Consider the following 14,423-nt stretch of genomic DNA (forward strand, 5'->3'; position numbering starts at 1 on the left):
GGAGACCATTGAGACCGATATAATACCAGGAAAGTTCGTTCGCTTATCTGATAATATGAATTAGAGCGAAACCGTTGCAGTTCGAGCACCAGCCGGATGTACAACATCGTCCGAAATTGTAGTTGAAGTAAAACAGAGGGCAGTGCCAGGAGCCTTTCTGTTCAATTAAGTCGTCGACGACATCATGCAGAAAGTAGAGCAGTGTTCTGCGGATATCATCCTAGCACTATCAGGGTGCCCCTTGACCGATCTCGAGTACGCCGACGACACTGTGAAAGCGAAAACAGCTGGAAACTTCAACACGTTGTCGCCCTTGTATCGAACCTGGCTTCAGCCTATAGATTATTCCTCATTGCCCTGGTAAGTGCAATAGATGTGGTTCTCCTCGATATCTTCAACCTTCAAATCAGGGTAAACGGGCAGCCGATCGCACTCGTAGATGAATTGTGCTGCTTGGGCTGTATGCTGAAGAATAACAGCAGCTGTGAAAGTGAAATACAGCGCTAATGCGCTAAGATAGATTGCCTTGTTCAACAAGTTGTGAGGAGTTTGTCGGATTCATGCTGAAAGTGGACACCCTACCACAAACGGAAGTTTTGGATTGAGGTGGTGAAAGAAGACGTGAGGATGTTGGATTGGAAAGGCAGTTCAAATGCACCTTGAACTTCCGCGTGACATGGAATATCAACGGATGGATTGATTCTGTGCTAGCTTTTGTGGAAGAACGAGAGGGTTGGCCAGAGTAATGCTCAAGAGCGACATACTTTGGCAAAGATGCCGGCATTCGCGTCAGGCGATGACATGCTCTATGATTGGTGGTCGTTTTCAAGGGGGTCTTTTACGGAAGGTCGTTTCTAGGATGGTTTTTTTTTTCAGCTACACGCTTGACCCTTTCCATGTACGTTAATCAAACTAATAAAGTTCACAGTCAAAACTTGGAACTATAACTTTAAAAAATGCTGCCACGATTTAGAAGCTTTGTGAGCACAACCGACTGAGGAGATCAAATTATAGTACCCAATGACGGAGAAACAACCTGAAAAAATGAAACTTGCAATTGTACCGACACTTCTGAAAAGAGTTGACGTCTGTTCGACTATTGCGGGAAGTGACCTTAGCCTTCAGCAAACTGTTCGATAATGTCGCAGATTTAAATGAATTATTTGGTTCAAAACCTTGTATTTCAGGGCAAGCTTCATATGATTGCTCTCGAAAATGTCGAGCTAGAGACCGCTCTTGCAAGTCGGTTTAGCTCTTCATATTTTAGTTGTCATCATATTGATGGGTTTATCAACAATTTTTATATCCAGAGGATTTACGGAAAGACAATATCATTGCACTGAAATGGTTCGTTCCCGCCCCCAAGAGCAGAATATTTGAGAGCGGTAAGCGCTTTTGTTCAAGTGATTCGACATCTTTGAGACTTTGCCTTTGTGCTTTTGCGGTAAACATAGAGAAAAGGATGGTTTTTTCTGACAGTGTCAATGTTCTCTTCTCTTGGAATCCTTACATGTAAAATACCGAGCTTTCACAAGCATTATGGGAGCACATATTTGTTTATTATATCATTCTGCGTTTGGCACATGACCTTGAGGTCCATAATCTTACTGGGGAAAATAAGTTTTGAGTGCTTTAAACATTGCCTTCCATCTCACTACTGTGGGATAATAAAGCTTGCGTGAGATCCGCAACCTTTGCACAGCTGAGACCTATACTGCCGCCGTTCATTGCTGCAGTTCGCGTTGGTCCCACCTCGATTCCAGCAGTTAGTTCCAGCGCCCCGCTTCGAGCGCAGCCACTTACGCAACTAAGCCGTGCTTCATGTCGTTTTGACCCGACTATATCTCTCGAATTTCATGTAAAGGTGGGCAGGGCTTCCGGCAGGCGGAATTATCTGCAGGCATAAATTGCTGCAGTGCGGTGCAGTTATCGATGCATGCAGCTCCTAAGGATGCACTGTGAGAGAGGCCGTAGTTTCCTCATCATACGATAACCTATTTGTCAAGCAAATTCGGACTTAAATTTGCATATTCTGGATATTTCGTAGGAGAAAACAAATCTGCTTTACTTTCTTCACCTGGATTTCGAAGCAGTAATAAGAAGAAAAACAAAAAAAAAAACGAAACACAAAGGATCCGAAAGCAGAAAAGGGAAAAGAAACAACAGCGAGATAAAAAGCACCGAGTAAGAAGGATCTACAATCTCAACAAAGAAATAAACGCTTACTTGAAAGGGGAGTGCGCAGGCAGCACCACAAACTTCTCTTGATCTAGCTTTCATAGCAGACACAACTACCTCAGCTAATAGGTGAAGAAATTCCCTCAATTGAGCAATGTTCCCATTATTTGCCGTCAGGTGAAAATTGTATTGCTTTCTCAGTTACTCATGAGAAATTTACAAAAGTTGATACTATGAACATAAATGATAAACACGCAGCTTAGGAGGGTGCGGTAAAGAACAGGACAGATACAAAGGGAAAGTAGCTGACGTGCTGGAGCTAAACGAAAAAGCCGGAAGGAAAAAATTAATCACACTCTAAGCCTGAGCACGTGAAAACGTCATGCTAAGAATCTTAGCCAAATTTTGTTACAAGAGAATATCGAAGGATTCGGCCATAAGACTCACAAATCCTTACAATAACAAATTCAACCAAGCATGACATTACTTACTGTCAATCGATGGATGAGATATTTGGAAGAAAACCATTCGTAAAGCTGCCCGCATAAGCAACATTTGGTGATTGTTGACGGCATTATTTGCCTGGAGGTCGATATAGTCACGAAAATCGAAGGCCCGGAAGCGCATCGCTTTCTAGCAATGACTGGTGAATTACGCTTGGTTTTCTATGAAGCATACGTACTCAACAAAGATGCTGCGGTATCTTGACAATTTCCTCTATAATGGTATTAGTCAACAAATGATAATCATAAAAAGACAGCAAGTTTTCTCACAGATCAGACAGGTCAACCAGACAAATTCATTTGTTGCAAAGTGAACTCCGTAGAGAACCTGCGTTATGACGAATAACCTCCTATCGAAATAACAACGCCAAAAAAGCCTTAAAACAAACTTTTTTAGATTCTCCAGTCATGTCTGGTCTCTCGAAAGTTCACTCATTTGAGTCTCTTCCTTCCATGCCGGACGTCAAACCTGACATAAGACCGAAACTACTAATTGCATACGCTCACGGTGTTATTCAGTTGATGCGAGATGAGAACGACATAAGTAGGTTTTGATGAAACAGAATTTCAAACCTCGGGTATGTTCCGTTTCCTCTGTCTGTTTTCTTTTTCTCCGAAAGTGAAATATGAGACCCTCTGCTCTTATTCTAGTTTTTGCATAGATCTTGGCTGGAAACGGTAACTTATTCAGTAAGGGATATGAACTCCTTTCATAACCCTTTCTAATTTAAAAGCAGCATATAAATCATGGGTGTTGGGTTCTCTCTATGAATAAGTGGATTGAGGATGTAGTTCACTTGGATGACTACAACCACGCTCAATCTTCCCTAAATATCCAGAAAAATCCCGTGGGTGTAGGCCTTGTCACAATAGATTCCCTAGGCACTTAGTAAGGCGCTACTGTGGAGCAACCGCGCGCACTCGCAGCTGCGAGCGAGAGGACAATCAGTGGAATTCGCCGCTTTCTCTCCTGCTCGCAAGGCGTATCCCGTGTGCCAATGTATCGTGCTCCCGCAGATGCAGCAGGATACGTTGGCACACGGGATCTGTCAATTTTTTTGTTGCAAGGAACCTCATATTTGAAGCATTTCTTCATTATGTCAGAAGAGGCTTGTTGCAAAAAAAAGCTTTTGTCAGCCAGATATACTTGTTTTGGCCACATAGAAAAATCTCTGGAGTTATTGAAGGAATTGAAGACTTCTCAGACTCTATTTTCATACTTTATTTGAATCGGAAAAAGAAAATTGAGAACTTTGGACGCAACAATGTGTTTGGGAAGTCCTGTTTACCAGAATAGGTGAAAGATAGCGTCGTGCTCCATTTTAAACGATTTTTGACTGAAAAATAACACGTGCTCCTAGATTTGGGTGTGATTACGTGATCTTATACTAGTGTATACTATACTCTTATCTACACACCTAACCTTACCTTTTTTTGGAGATTCCAACATTTCTATTAATTTATTTCGCTGCCTGCCTTTAAACTAAAGCGAAACATGGTACAATTATTTTTTGAACAGTAAGCCACTTTATGTTCTAGAGCTTTCCATAGGCAGGATCTACAAAAACTGCAGGTCTACCTGAGTGTAACGATTGACAATTTTGTACAAGCATTCCATGCAGTTTTGAGTCTCTGTTTCTGCGCTTCCATCGGGAAAAGATTATAAATACATAACTTCGTTACTGGAGACGAGTCTGGATCCTCCGCGTTATCCACTCGAGAAAGGAGCTCCGAAAAGGGATCAGTTCCTAACTGCAGAAATTAAGAGAGAGGAAACGCCGAAAAAGTATAAGCACCTACTTTCTCCACCACAATACTCAAACTACAGTGGGGTCAAGATGAAGCACTGCGCAGTTGCATGAGCGGCTGCGCTCAAAGCGCTGCGATGAAGCATAGTGGTATCGAGTGAGGACGCTTGCTAGCAGCACCCATCGCTGCAGTTCGCGTTGGTTCACCTCGATTCCAACCGCTCTCTTCACCGTGCCGTTTCGAACACAACCGCTCTCTTCACCGTGCCGTTTCGAACACAACCGCTTGTGTAACAGCACTGTGTCGCACCGCATCATGTCGTTTTGACAAAACTATACCTTACACACCGTAGTCTGATACCGTGGCAACAAGAAGTCTCACAATATCCACTCAAAAAGGAGTTGTCGGTGTTCTTTGACTGCCAACCTTGATCGTTTTCAATTTTAGTGCAGTTTTCAATTTGGCAATCAGACGCTGGAGGTGGTTAATGTAAATGTGACTATTTTGTTGGTTGAAAATCTATTCTAATAAGGTCTAGAAGACAAAATGAGAAAAATTCCAAATTTGTGATAGAGAATTTGCACCCACCAATAGGATTGTTCCCCCACGTCGTGATGTTCTCAATACAAGATAGAGATATATTAAAAAAAATACAACTATCACAAAGAGTTTCCTGGACAGAAAAGTTTGTGTCATGACAACGGAATACGACGGTTAGGCTGAAAATTAGATGTGTTCTCTTTATTCTATTTTTTGCGTTGATGTTTAGTTAAAATGTATTCAAGTATCGCTCAAGATGGATCAACTCATCACAGACATTATACAATATCCACACATGTGGAAGAAAGGTGTACTAGCGAACTCAGAGGAGTCTAAAAACCTGTTTTGGTTGTCAGAATGGTGGCATATAACAAAGGTATATGCATGTGTATGGGCTAATAATTATGGTGTTATAGTATTAATATTGCGGTTTGGCTTGAAGATACTGGGTGTGTTTGCGCAATTGAATCACCCGCATTTTTACTGATCATGTTTTTAATATCAGTAATAATTGCAAGAATCGAATAATAGGACTAGATGTAAGAAACAAAATAGAAAATCCCGTTTTATTGCCGTCTTAAAACTGATTCACGGGCAGGTGTTTTAGAAGTGATTTCTCTCTAATTGGAAAGCTTCATTTTCTATCTGGCTATAACATTGTGCATTTGCTGCTGATCGCTTTGAGTATAGGAATGATCGTCACTGTGAATCTATAAATGGGCAAATGATCCTGCTTAGCATCATTCTTCTGAGTTCCTCTTTTGTGTTTTCTCTTGAGTGATTGCAGCATTCATTGTGTTCTCTGCTTTCTATCGTCAACGTTGCTCACTTGAGACCGTCGAGACAGTTGCGAACGGAACTGTACCTTTTGGTGGCTATGTGGCAAGAACTGTTTTAATCTCCTCCGAAGTGGCTCGTTATAATGCAAATCTGTTGTAATATAAATATTTTGAACTACTTGCTGCATTTTTGGGAACCAATATGGATATAAATATCGAGCGTTTTAGCACACAAATGGTACTACATACTTGCTCTGTTCAGTACTGCCCAACTCTGTTCAGTAGCTCTACTCGACGTGCTTATCTAGGGGATACTACTTTGTTCACTTTTCCAGAGAAACCCCATCGTTTGTGCTCCTGACGTAGACATCGGTTGTAAGAGACTTCGAACTCTATTTTGGATATCAAAGATTCCTCGACACCTTCGCAGGTCAGAGAGCTACTGTCGTCATTGGATGTTTCCATCTGGAGGTCGGCGAGGTCGGAAGATCTCTGACGTTTTCAAACAAAGAATGAATTTTAACTTGAGCAATAGGTCGCTATTGAGACGATACACGTTCATCTTCTTTCATGCACTGAAGTTCAGATACAAACCGGAGGTTGATATGGTTTAAATGGAGCATAGTGTACAGGCAAGTAGAACAATTTACAGGGTCCCATGTTCTACTTTTGCCAGTTAACTTGTTTTTCTCTAGAAAGACTGCGCAATAAAAAACTGAGAACAGCATGAACAGTGAAACATGAAACAGAACACTAGTTATTAGAATTCTGTAATACCTGCATAGCTAAAACTACTTCCTAGACATTAAAATCTATATTTTGTAGTTACAACGATATTTTGTTGTGTTCATTTTCAGCACCAATCGTCATTCGATTCCCACAGTTGACAGTGACATGTGCCCGTTGGTGCCCAAACGGCAACTTTTTTGCTGTCACCGGACAGCAACTGAATATGCCTGTTCAAGAGAGCTGTGTAGTGCACGTAGTGACAGCATTTGGAGTGGTGCGTTGCAATAACACTTTCACATGTCTTGTCAGTTTTCTACATTACTGTATAAAATAAGGATTGCAACTAAAGCAAATATTTTGTTATAAAACAGAGTGACAGTACAATCAAAAAGGATAAAGGATAAAGCGTCTGACTTTGATCATTCTGCTTAGGATGCGCCACCACGTTCACTTCAATTCACAATCGTTTGAGGTTTACGAACATGTAAGTGGTCTACACAATCACTTGCGGAGGTTAGCCGATGTGTCAACTCAGTGTTTTTATCCTCTAGACAAGTCTGGTACCAATTTATCGATACCGGAGGGATGAAAGGCTTAGTGAGCTGAGGATTCGAACCTCTGAAATAATAATAATAATAATAATAATAATAATAATAATAATAATAATAATAATAATAGTAACAATAATAATAACAATAATAGTAATAGTAATAATAATAATGATAATAATAATAATAGTAATAGTAGTAATAGTGGTAATAGTGGTAATAGTAGTAATAATAATGGCTTACTTACTTGACGTAATCGGATGTTACCGCCTGTCGCGGCTATCTGCACTTTCGCCGGTGTCGTCTTTGAATATGTCTGAGCCCATCCTATTCGATCTTCAGCACTAGTTCGCATAGAATCTACCCATCCGTCGCTGTTCCACAAGCGGCGGAATTTCATGTCCCGATTGAACTGAGTGTCAACGCCAAGTGTCCTCAGATCTTCCGTCACCACCTCCGTCCAGAACTTTCTTTTACGACCAGGAGGCCTTTTCCAATTAGGGACTGGAAGCATCCTCAGGACTGCTTGGACAAGACGATCAGACGGTCTCCTCATAACGTGACCAAAGAAGCGAAGACAGATTTCCATGACTACTTCAGAAGGCCGGGCAAAATGTTGATTACGTTTTCCACGTGTCATCCGCCGCTACACCATGTTCACTTCCGAGTAATGTTTTTCGTTATTGCATACCAACGGCCAAAAGTAGCCTAGCAGTCGTCTAAACCCAACGATCTCACTTCTCACTTTTGTGAAAGAAAAATAGTAATCTGCGCGGTAGTTGTAAAGAACGACTACAATAAGCTGGTGGAGGAATATGGCTCAACGCCGTCAAGATGAGCCTTTGTACGACGGCGGGAATGCAGACACAAACTCTGGATTGTAAGTGTTCATGCACCTACGGAGGCCGCTTATGACTATCACAAGGATGTTTTATGATTAACTCACCACGTTGACATCCAAGATACCCAGCCAGAACACGGTTATGGTCGGGATTGATGCGAATGTGAAGATGGGAGTTCAATAGCAGTCCGTTGTGTTCGGAAGATGGTACTATACAGCGAAGCAAACGTAGTCGACAGCAGACAACAGCAGTGGTCTAATAGATCTTTGTGGGCAGTCGGATCTCATCATTCGCAGAGACTAGATCCATATGCAGTTCGCCCACAATACCACTGATTTGAGCCAGGGGAAGCGTCCGAGGAGAAAGTTGCGTCGTCGGCTGAAATGTGGTCACGAGAATGAATGGACGTCAACAGCGAAGGAGTTTGCAAAGGCGTGGGAGGACAAGAAAGTGAGAAAAGCCTATACTTTGCTAAGAGCAGGAAGCAAAATGAGATGTTTTCCTTTCCTAAACACTGAGTTGCTGTCGAGGAGGCAACCGTGCCCATCTGGAATTAGCACTTCAACATCTTGCTGAACCGACAAGCGGCATCAGCCCCTGAAGTCGAGCATGTCCATCGACCAACGTGCACTGCGGTCAGCGAGGAGCCACCTACCGAGTCGGAGGTTCTGGAGTGTATCCAAATGAAGAATGGGAAGTCCGATGCGGACGACGGAAATAGCGCAGAAATGCCGAAATCTCTTCCTCCTTCTGGTATCCGTGAAATGACGAGCATTAATGTGGATTGATGAAAGGATACCGAATTCGCGGTGACACGCTGTTATAATTCCCCTCTGCAAGAAGTTATCCGCCAAGAATCCTAAGAATTACCAAGGAATAGCTTTGCTGCGTGTAATGTACAAACTCTTAGTGCGATTATCTCAGATAAACTTATCAAATATCGCAAAGGAACCACCCGTGATGAACAAGCCGGCTTTCATCATGGCCGATCTACGACTGACCACGTATTCATTGTTAGGAGGGTGATTGAAATGCGGCAGTGGCACTCGAAGCATATGCGGTTAGTCTTTTTACTTCGAAGCTACATTCGGTTCTCCTCACCGAGGACACCTTTTCAACGGTCTTCGCGCCGATGTTCCTACAAAGTTTATTGGCCTAATCAAGGACACACATTTACTTCATCGTTGGAAGTGGAAAGTAGAGTAAGACGAGGGGCTGTCGAGGAACTTCTCTTGTTTAACTTTGCCGTCGATGATATCATGCGAAAAACAATTGAGCAATATCCCGCCGATTTCGTTTTAGCAACATCTGCACGTCCCTAGGTCGATCTCGAGTACGACGACGATATAGTGATGTTCGATTCTAGCAGTATGTAACATGTCGTCAATCTTGCATCGAAATTAGCTGCAGCCTACGGTTTACAGCTCCGCTCTGATAAATGTAAGCAGATGTAGGTCTCCGCGAGACCCACGCGAGATTGCAAGTAGAGAAAGCTGTTTTGACGGATGCTTTGACCGATGATGTGCCATAGCCAAGAACTTTACCCAGAAGTGGATATGGTGTACCGGCTGATAGCGCGACGAAAACACCAATATCTTGACTCGCCCTCTAAAGTGATTGCAAAAAACTGTCTCCGCTTTTTTTGCCACATTATAAGAGGACCATCAGATCGCCTTGCCCACGTTGCCTTGAAGATGATCTCAGACGGATAACCTCCGTTAGGACATAATATCCGCCTGCCGTTCAAGTCAAGTTAGTAAGCGTTTGTTTTGCAGCATAATATATCGATAGAAAAACTGATCCTTGATTTCAACCTGTTAGTTATAACCAGAGTAATTGCAAGTGCAGTAACTCTTCACAACGATGCAGTAACTGCATCGTTGTGAAAGCGTAGTCTTGCTGCAAGGACGATATCAACGGGACACTGTTCAAGTGTTCTCCGCATGATGCGATCGATTGGAGCGTTGAAGACAAACGGTCCTTTCAGAACTCCTTTTACCCAAACTTCCGCTTTAAATGGTGAGGTATAACTCGCTGGTGCCTTAATCACAACAGCAATCCGTGGAATTATATTATTATTTATGCAGTGAATATTTTTGAGATTCAGCGGCGTAGAAGCGGTTAAGAAGAGACCTCGATAAACGGAATACAAAGAGATAGCGAAGTCCGGAAAGGCTACCTTCTTTGAATTCGGTAACACTACTCATAAATATGTGGCTCTTAACACCTTGTCACTTATAGATTGATAAGAAAGAGTAGGATTGTTTACTGCGAAAACTTTTTACATATTTACTTTTTGACGGTGTGGTAGGCTTCTCGTGGCAATTTTGCACAAAACCTTCTGTTAGACACAAAAATTATAATAATTTGCTTGGTAGTTTTTGGGTTGCGTGACCGATTGCATCACGTGGCGGGATCAGAGTAGTGCTTTTTCTCCATTCGTGTTTCTTCTCTTTCATCGTAAATGTTCGTACATTCTTCGTAAATTGAACGCATAATCTTGGTCATTTCCCAGACAAAGAACCAGATTTCAGCATCACCGCGCTTTTCTGTCTGTTCTGCCAGACTCTCCATTCTTCATTTACTGGAAACAGAAAAGATCCTCTCACTTGGTAGGTGGGCCCTGCGTCGTGCTCGGTTTCCAAAGCCGATAGCGGTGTTGAAGTATATTCTCCAAATATATAGGGTTGTTGAGACGATCCGTTCTCTGGTCCGTGATTGAGGACAAGGTGTGATAAAATGATAAACGAACGACTGTCTGCACGCTATTAAAACATTGTCACGAGTTATGGATTTGAAAAAGATTGATTTGTCAGAATAAAAACTAGTAGATCTGCACATTTTTACCAACAAGAAATAAGCTTGTTTACTCTCGTTTCCAGTAATCTGTAGAATAAAAAAAAAAGACTTTTTTTTTGCCTGACCTAATCGTGAGAAGCTTTTTAGTTGTTGGGGAACCACGCAAAGTTAAATGGTGGAAAATCCAACGAAGCTTGATGAATTTGCAGATGTTCGCATCCAAACTTATGCAACTTTCGCATAAGTAGCTGGGCAATGTGTACCTAGCGTAGTACTGGTGGAAAATTTGCCCCATTTTGTATGCCAGTTCATGAAACAGGTTCAAGTTCCTAGTGGATATAATCGCTAAACATGCTGACGGTAAAATCTACTTTTATGAAGTCTACAGCTGGCCCACATAAAAGTATATAGCATACATAAAAGTATTCACATAAAAGTACTTCATAAAAGTCTACAGCTGGCCCACAGCATGCTACCCGGAGGACAAATTCTCCACCAATAGTATATATAAAAGTATACACATAAAAGTACTTCATAAAAGTTTACAGCTGACCCACAGCTGTGGGCCAGCTGTAGACCGTGAAGCTCTCACCTTCATTTTTTGGTTGTTTAGAGGAGTTCTGTTGCATTCCTTTGGATCTGCTTCAAATTGATCTAATTATTCGCTCTTTCAAATTCCAGAAATGTGTAGAAATGTATAAGAGCGGGAATAGAGCGCTCGATAAGAAGGTTCGGCTGAGTCTGCATTGCCAGCGCTAAAGCCAGGCGAGTCTTTCATCCTTATTAACAAACTGTTACTAAAATTGTCTGGGAGGACAAACACAGACTTGACACATCGGCTTGTTCGCAGATCGTGGTCGCACTTTGTGCACACCTTCATGAACTCCACATAATTCTGAATTGAAGTTAGCTACCGCGCTAACAACAGCTAACAAAGCGCGCTTACCGTGCGCTTTGTTTACCCTACAGTACAATCTACGGTACACATAAGCATTGCAAAGATATGTAACTGGTGTAGAAATGACAATTTGTGAATCCAAAATGCACAACTTTATCTTTATTCAGTAAAGTAATGCCATGCTTCACAAATACCTGCCTATTAAATTCATATTTCAGTCGTGTGATCATTGTCTTTAACCCTGCAGTCTCGACCCAGTCTCTGTTGAGATGCCGACTTTGTTTTGTTTATATTTTCGTGTGACGAGAGCAGTAGTGTTGCGTCATCTAGGTGCTGCCGAGTGATAACCATGTCCAGTTTATGTGGTTGGTGTCATAAAGAAAGAAGGCGATGCAACGGCGTCAGAAAACACAGATGATTTCAACAGTGCAAAATTAGAAAGTACCAAGACGCAGCGGGTTTCAATTCAAATTAATGAATCGGTATCACGAAGCTGTGGGACAGAAGTATCATCGTCGTGTTTTGTGCCAATACTAGAAGCACTTTGTTATTTGACGCGTCGGTAGCTCGGAATAAATTTTAGAAAGTTGAAGAAATGCACCTGGAACATTGAAGCACATTCATTAATATGACTAGTTGTGTCTATAGTCCGGCGAATTGGTACACACCTCCGTATGTCTGGCACACTCGGCGGCACACTTTATCATCATTTTTCCCCATCCCTTTTTTTTCTTGAGAAAAAACATTATGTCAACATTACACATGTCTCTACACAGCATTTTACGTAGCAGCTTACAGTTTACTCGACTTGGTCTGCAACCCTCATATTTGTTAGTTTGGTGGTGATGATTTTATCGTTAGATAAGAAACACACTAAAATACTTCGAATAATGGTTCCAGGACATTAAAGCAATGTTGATATTCAAGTTTGAATAGTAAGTTAGCGAATTTTTCTAACATTGTTGTATTGAAGTTCCCAGTAAAAAGACTACAGAACACTTATTTAGCACAAAACGTTCTTAACGAAAACACTTTGATTTCGCAGCAGAAATTAGCAGAAGCTCCTGAACACTTTTACTGCTTTTATTGCTCATCACTTAGAGCTAGTGGTGCGAGCACTACTAAAGTCATGATGCTTGGTGTTTTGATCCGGGTGCTCCGTGTCCTAATACAGTCTTCCTTCATTCTTACGAGAATATTAAGCAGGTAAGGTAAATCAAGTATCACCATTGCATAACTGTGATAATGCGTTACGTTCTGATCTCTGTTCTAATATACCCCACCTTCATTCTGACAAGAGTATCAAACAAATAAGTAAATTAATTGATACTATTATAAGATTTTTTTTAAAGAAACTATCTTCTCTACAAATTCTTTGCTCGTCTCTGACGGGATGTTCCTGGGATTCGACAGGAGTCAGACTGGCTCTCTCTGCCGAGAACTTGATCTGGTTTGCTAAAGTACGACCGAGGTACAAAGTAAGCTCTTTTTGCATTTAACTCACAAAGTAAGAGTCTCGTTGTTTAAACATTTTAGTGGGGCTATTGTGGACACACAGTGGTTTATTCATACGAAAGGATTGAGCGTGGTGACTACAGAGTGGCTTTCTATGAAACAAAACTTGATGAGTTATATTCGAAGCCAGTGCAGCAACTGGAGCAGCTAGCGACCGGTCGTAATTACTGTATCATAGCCAGTCGACAGGAGGATCCGAATGGAAAGGTTGTTTTGCCCAACCTTTTAGAAAACCATGACTTTTTAAAGAAAGCAACATGTTATATTGCGTTTCTTCTAATAGTGGCTTAAAATCTACAAAGGAACGACGTGCAACGTAAACTTTGCACTCAACGGTTTTCTACAGAAGATCCATGGAATACAATACTAACACTGAAAAGCCATGTCTATGGTTTCTTTTTTACTGATAGCTCACAATCCCACTCCACTGACAACGTCTAAGGAGTGATTGTTAGTTCCGTGGTGATTTCTACAATAGGAATCTTGCTGACTGCAAATGGCACAGTCCACTTTAATAGCTGGTTTTAGTGCTTTTGTTGGGTATTGTCTTGACTTACTTGACTTAAACGGCAGGCGGATATTATGGCCTAACGGGGTTATCCGTCTGAGAGCATCCTCAAGGCAACGTGGGCAAGGCGATCTGATGGTCCTCTTATAATGTGGCAAAAAAAGCGGAGACAGTTTTTTGCAATCACTTTAGAGGGCGAGTCAAGATATTGGTGTTTTCGTCGCGCTATCAGCCGGTACACCATATCCACTTCTGGGTAAAGTTCTTGGCTATGGCACATCATCGGTCAAACGTAGCCAAGCATCCGTCAAAACAGCTTTCTCTACTTGCAATCTCGCGTGGGTCTCGCGGAGACCTACATCTGCTTACATTTATCAGAGCGGAGTTGTAAACCGTAGGCTGCAGCTAATTTCGATGCAAGATTGACGACATGTTACATACTGCTAGAATCGAACATCACTATATCGTCGTCGTACCCGAGATCGACCTAGGGACGTGCAGATGTTGCTAAAACGAAATCAGCGGGATATTGCTCAAATGTTCTTCGCATGATATCATCGACAGCAAAGTTAAACAAGAGAAGTTCCTCGACAGCCCCTCGTCTTACTCTACTTTCCACTTTCAACGATGAAGTAAATCAGGCTGGTGTTCGAGCAACAGCAGTTGTTATTCTATGTGTGTCCTCGATTAGGCTAATAAACTTTCTAGGAACATCGGCGCAAAGACCGTTGAAAAGGTGTCCTCAGTGAGGAGAACAACTCAATGTTTAGGGGAGGGGAACATCTCCTCATTTTGCTGCCTGCCCTTAGCAGAGTATAGGCTTTTCTCGTTTTCT

At 41.8% G+C, this 14,423-nt stretch overlaps 2 protein-coding genes across 4 annotated transcripts in view; one reads left to right on the forward strand and one right to left on the reverse strand.

Annotated features, from left to right (window-relative positions):
- RB195_022977 (uncharacterized protein) overlaps positions 1-14,423 on the forward strand; it is a gene marked incomplete at both ends in the record, with an annotated part of 44,437 nt that overhangs the window by 16,554 nt on the left and 13,460 nt on the right. Inside the window, 7 exons of one of the 3 annotated variants that reach the window (XM_064210249.1) lie at positions 191-360; positions 1,188-1,242; positions 1,311-1,385; positions 3,079-3,225; positions 6,607-6,752; positions 12,918-13,043; positions 13,102-13,287. In XM_064210249.1, the coding sequence (XP_064066131.1) occupies positions 191-360; positions 1,188-1,242; positions 1,311-1,385; positions 3,079-3,225; positions 6,607-6,752; positions 12,918-13,043; positions 13,102-13,287 (905 nt within the window). Of the gene's footprint in view, positions 1-190; positions 361-1,187; positions 1,243-1,310; positions 1,386-3,078; positions 3,226-6,606; positions 6,753-6,910; positions 6,950-8,177; positions 8,319-8,425; positions 8,622-8,792; positions 8,891-12,917; positions 13,044-13,101; positions 13,288-14,423 lie in introns of those variants that run through there. The other 2 variants (XM_064210250.1, XM_064210251.1) reach the window with 2 other exon arrangements.
- On the reverse strand, positions 7,073-7,666 carry RB195_022978 (uncharacterized protein; the record flags this gene model as incomplete). Its single annotated transcript, XM_064210252.1, has 1 exon — positions 7,073-7,666. The coding sequence occupies one exon, from the start codon at positions 7,664-7,666 to the stop codon at positions 7,073-7,075; it is 594 nt and encodes a 197-aa protein (XP_064066132.1).

This window comes from Necator americanus, chromosome X, assembly GCF_031761385.1.
Source record: "Necator americanus strain Aroian chromosome X, whole genome shotgun sequence".
NCBI classification, from domain to species: domain Eukaryota; kingdom Metazoa; phylum Nematoda; class Chromadorea; order Rhabditida; family Ancylostomatidae; genus Necator; species Necator americanus.